At 37.1% G+C, this 5,098-nt stretch overlaps 1 protein-coding gene across 1 annotated transcript; it reads left to right on the top strand.

Annotated features, from left to right (window-relative positions):
* The first annotated feature begins 1,681 nt into the window (after positions 1–1,681).
* On the top strand, positions 1,682–2,575 carry LOC121972353 (photosystem I reaction center subunit N, chloroplastic-like). Its single transcript, XM_042524062.1, has 3 exons — positions 1,682–2,028; positions 2,130–2,255; positions 2,381–2,575. The coding sequence occupies exons 1-3, from the start codon at positions 1,726–1,728 to the stop codon at positions 2,474–2,476; spliced, it is 525 nt and encodes a 174-aa protein (XP_042379996.1). The 5' UTR covers positions 1,682–1,725; the 3' UTR covers positions 2,477–2,575.
* Positions 2,576–5,098: the final 2,523 nt, after the last annotated feature.

Here is a 5,098-nt window from a genome sequence, read left to right as displayed (position 1 = left end):
CTGGTTGGAGGCGCCTTGGACCCTTGTTGGAGGTGCCTTGGACTTTCGAGATAGGATTTCCAAGAGCTATTTAAAGGCTCCTAGAGCTAGGAAATAAGCATTCAATCAAGCATTCAATTCCTAGCAACTTGTGAACTCGTTTAGTGTGTAAAAAGGCTTCTCCGCCTACAGTGAAGGAGACATTCTAGTGGAGCTGTTCAACCGTCTTGGTTGTAACCAAGTTAATTTCTTGTCTCTTATTTTAATTCTGCCTTTACTTTAATTATTGTTATTTATTTTGAGTTGAAAAACTGAGGAGGGTATACTTTTATTTTGTAGGCAATTCATCCCCCTCTTGCCGGCTCCGCTGCACCAACATATCACACATACTACTCTATGTTTTTGGATACCCACGTGTTCTTACAACTCATATATTTTGACAACTACAAGGGGCCCACGTGCTGTTTTGGTTATTTGGGCCTGGGAGAGGTGTCAGGTCGGAGTGGAGATGAGCCGGAGTGTCTGAGCGAAAGAGCCAGTTGGACATGAATTAGATATTCAATCTGGGAGCTGAGCCCCTAAGGTCAGTATAGGACCAACCGTAGACCGCCGGGTTGACTCGACCAGGAATACTAGCAGATTAGCTCAGCTTGGACAAGAAGACTGTTCAGTCTTAGCGAGTCGGCTTTCACTAGGAAGATTGGCGAGTTGGCTTGGCTCGAAAAGAAAGACTAGTGGGTTGGCTCGGCTAAGAAGACTGGTGGGTCGGCTTGACTCGGCTAGGAAGACTAGCGGGTCGGTTCGGCTCGGCCAGGAAAACGGGTGGGTCGGCTTTGCTCGGTCAAAAAGACTGGTCGGCCTTGGTGAGTTGACTATCACTGAGAAGACTGGCGGACTGACTCGGCTCGGCCATGAAGACTAGTGAATCGGCTCGGCCAGGAAGACTGACAGGTTAGCTCGGCTCAGCTAGGAAGACTGGCGGGTCAACTTGATTTGGCTAAGAAAATTGGTCGGCCTTGACGGATAATTTTTTACTTAAGAAGACCGACGGGTCGACTCGATGGATAGAGATAGTCTCGTTGACCTTCATTACTTCCACGATAACTTTTCATACTCATCCTATCAGACACCGTGACCTGATCACCGCTTGTGGCCGCGGAAGTTATACGATTCGTGACTGTGGCGACCACGAGTCATCTACAATATAATTCTTTCTTTGCTTTCGCCTCAGGGTTTTCCTTTGCCGCCTCCTTTCTTTTTCGTCTTTAATTACCTCCACCATATATGATTGAGGCTAAATAGAGCCGCCTAAACCATAGCACAAGTGAATTATTTCACTATTAAAACTCTTTTGAGAATTGTTAAGGTAGGGGCGTGATTAGTTTGGAAAAATAAATAGTTTGAGAAATAAATCATAATAAATAACTTTAAGTTTTCTCTTTTATTTTCATCCATCCCTCCAACAAGAAGTTAATTAAGAATTAAGAACATGCTTCACGTATTTCTCATAGAGCTCCAAATCCAACGTGGCAACAACCTTCCACGATCTCTCATCCTTTCCACCTGGCCGATCAGAATTGAAGTTGTGGGTCCAAAGATTTTGGAGATCTACCAATAGCCTTCACGCAATCTTCTCACCTTATCCACATTCCCAATTCCCTCTTATCTCCGCTCGCATCCTCTTAAATTGCCAATTGCCTCCACCCTTCATTTGCATTGCAATTACATTGTTTCCATCCACAAACAATGGCCACCATGAACTCCACCGTGCTGGCCTGCACCTATGCCCTCCCGGGGACCTCCGATTCACCCCCAAAGCTCGTGGTCACCCCTTCGTTCGCACCGGTGGCTTCTTCTTCCTCCTTCAAGCTGCCCGTCATCAGAGCGCAGCAAGTTCGAGCGGCGGCTGCTAGAGAGGACGTGCAGAGGGAAGGAAGAAGAGCTGCTCTCGTCGGCCTCGCTGCTGCCCTCCTCGCTTCCGCAGCAACCACTTCATCCGCACACGCCAGCGTCTTCGATGAATATCTCGAAAAGAGCAAAGTTAACAAGGTCTTATATCAATAAATCCTCATGCTAAATATAAATAGATAGTCAACTTTATTTAGTGGGATATATAAAATTTAAAATGGACTGAAATATGAATCGTGCAGGAATTGAACGACAAGAAGAGGTCGGCGACGACCAATGCTAACTTTGCTCGTGCATACACAGTCGAGTTCGGAACCTGCAAGTTTCCTGAGAACTTCACTGGCTGTCACGACCTGGCAAAGCACAAGGTAATTCATCAATTAACAAGTTTGAGCTTTTACTGATTGCCTTTTTCAATTCCATATTCTAACAATTTAATTATATATGTTTCTTAATTAATTAATTAATTAATTAATTACGTTTGGGAATATAGAAAGTGCCTTTCCTCAGCGATGACTTGGAGATTGAGTGCGAGGGCAAAGACAAATACAAGTGTGGATCCAATGTCTTCTGGAAATGGTCAAAATAGAAACGTAATGCAACTTCATTGTCATTTTGTGTAATGTCACTCAATTACTATTGTACTCTTGTAGAATTACATATATAATATTGTAACCTTTATTTATAATTTTGTGTAATCACACAATTACTCTCTAACAATCTTCTCGGTACCCGTTGTTATCGTTGTGTTAATTATTATTATTATTATTTCCATTTTCGGCACTATTGTGTTACCATGAACATCTTTTGTGTTGTTTGTGTCGACACAATGTAAATTGAAGCTAATATGGAAGTAAGCATAAGTAGTAGAATAATTTATTCGTTGTAAAAAAAATGAGAGATACAAAATGAAAAAACTTAAAATGAAATTAAAGCAACCAATTAATTACTCAAAGAAACATTTAATCCATTTGTCCCCACAAGTATGATACAATGGTTAAGCATTGAAAATAATAAGAGGACTAAGGTTTGAATCATAAATATGTATAAATTGTGCTTCAAATTAAATTTATTTGATAGGCAACTAAAGGGAAAACCTTCTACCTCTATGTGATGGATTATATGAATTGCTTCATCTAAATCGTGAAGAAAATAATAAGAGTTGTGAACTAGAAAATTAACTCATATAAATGTAATAGAATATTATGATAATAATATTACTCATTGATTATTCCTAAGGATGATCAGGCCCAATGAAAGATTTCTACTAGCCATCAGGGTAAATCGGGAAGCGCACATGGTGACCAGCTCAGAAGCTCAGCATCCTTTGTTTGCGCCCCCCTATTTGACGAAAAAATTCCTACAAATATACCATAACTAGGAATCAAACCGCGGATGTCTGGTTGACAATTTTGATATTCTACCGCGGCACCATAGCCCCGGGGATAATGTAATAGAATATTATGTATTATAACAACAAGGTAAATGATTGTCAAGAGTAGTCTGATCTAGAAAAATATTATAGCTACCAAATATTATAGAATATAATGTACTATCTATTGACTAGAGTATTTCATAGAAGTAGTTACTATGTAATTTAGTTATGCCCTAGGATTTGAAATATTGCTTATACCATTAATTAACATAATTGATATTCAATTTTTTTTTAATGTTTTATTTGCTAGAAAGTGAATAGAGAACTTCTTCTCATTCACTTTCATATGCAAAAATTTCTTATGGCCGCCCATAAATTGGCTAGTGATATATTGTCCTTTTACTATGAATGATAAGTCTTGTATGATTGTGGACTCACTTTTCCTTGGAATGGATAAGTGTAAGTCCCGATAAATCAAGATTGATTGACAATTTATAAAATATAAAATCCTAGAGGCTAGGCTTCTAAATAGCAAAAGTCTTAATTGATACAAGACTTAATTTTAGAGTGGCTAGAGTAAGAACTTTAGTCAATTAATGATTGATTTTAGTTGAATGATGGTTGAGTTGACTAGGAGTTTCGAGCCACATATATTGTATTGTGTTTTGTGCAAGGCCGGTCCTAGACTTTGAAGGGTCAGGTGCACAAAAAAAATTAGCTCTTTAATTTCAGATAAAAAATAATAAAATCGATACTATATAAATAACTTATCCAACAGAACACATAAACTAAAATCAATAATAATGAAAACATTATATTCAATGTTGCCAATGTATTAGGAAATGAAAAAGAACTATTACAATTAACTATGAAAAACTTATCTTCTTGCAGTTTTATTTGCAAAGTCATCGATCAATTTTTCATAATTGAGTTTTTCTAAAAACTCACTCTCAATCAAAATCATAGCTAATGCATTCAATCTTATTTGAGTCATGGTTGATCTCAAACAAGATTTCAACAACTTTAATTTGGAAAAATTTCTTTCTGTAGATGCGACAGTCACCGGAATAGTTAATAATATCCTGTATGCAATGAATGAATTTGGGAAACAATTCATTCTTTGCAAAAAAAATTAGTGTTTCATTTGCTATTTTTGTTCCTTTGGTAGAATATATTGTATGATTTTCAGTTCTTGATATAAGTTATCTCTATCCAAATCTGAAACATCTTTTCTTGTACCCTTTTTTCTTTGTAGTTTCCTTTCAAGATTCTTACAACAAGCTTTCAAGTCCTCATAATCAATGAACTCAACTTTTCAGTTGTGAAAAGAAATCCAAAAAGATCTTCATATTCCTCATATTGCTCAAACCTTTTCTTCAATGACTCAATTGTTCGATCTACTATGAACAGGAAATAATGAACTCTAAAAGCTTCCTCGACAGATTCTTGAGGTAGTTTCGAAGATTCACATGTAACCTCATCAAAATATCTTTTTCTATATATTTATATTTTTTTCAAGAAAAACAGGATCAATCTCCATTGTTGAAGCAAGTTGTTTTGCTATATTGATAGCTTGTCCAAATCCAGATTATCTATACTCTTCAAAAGAAGCAATTAACCCCTTAACTTTGGTCATAGCAACGTCAATAAGCATATTTTCATATTGTAAGACTTTGCTAACAATATTAACTTTACCCAATATGTCATACCAAATAATCATATCCACTAAAATCTCAAAATTTCCAAGTTCAAATGTTGCTAAAGACTTAGCTTCACTTCTTATTTTAGAGTAAGTGTCTTTTTCTTCTGCAACTTGAATTAAAGCTTCTCTGATTT

The sequence above is a fragment of the Zingiber officinale genome, chromosome 1B (genome assembly GCF_018446385.1).
Source record: "Zingiber officinale cultivar Zhangliang chromosome 1B, Zo_v1.1, whole genome shotgun sequence".
NCBI lineage: Eukaryota > Viridiplantae > Streptophyta > Magnoliopsida > Zingiberales > Zingiberaceae > Zingiber > Zingiber officinale.
This window is presented reverse-complemented; position numbering and strand designations above follow the sequence as displayed.

What these genes read in the sequence shown, in the direction of transcription:
- LOC121972353 (XM_042524062.1), top strand. Translation starts at nt 1,726, where the DNA reads ATGGCCACCATGAACTCCACCGTGCTGGCCTGCACCTATGCCCTCCCG. An exon ending in AAAAGAGCAAAGTTAACAAG is followed by an intron (nt 2,029 to 2,129) that starts GTCTTATATCAA and finishes TGAATCGTGCAG; the next exon opens with GAATTGAACGACAAGAAGAG. An exon ending in ACGACCTGGCAAAGCACAAG is followed by an intron (nt 2,256 to 2,380) that starts GTAATTCATCAA and finishes TTGGGAATATAG; the next exon opens with AAAGTGCCTTTCCTCAGCGA.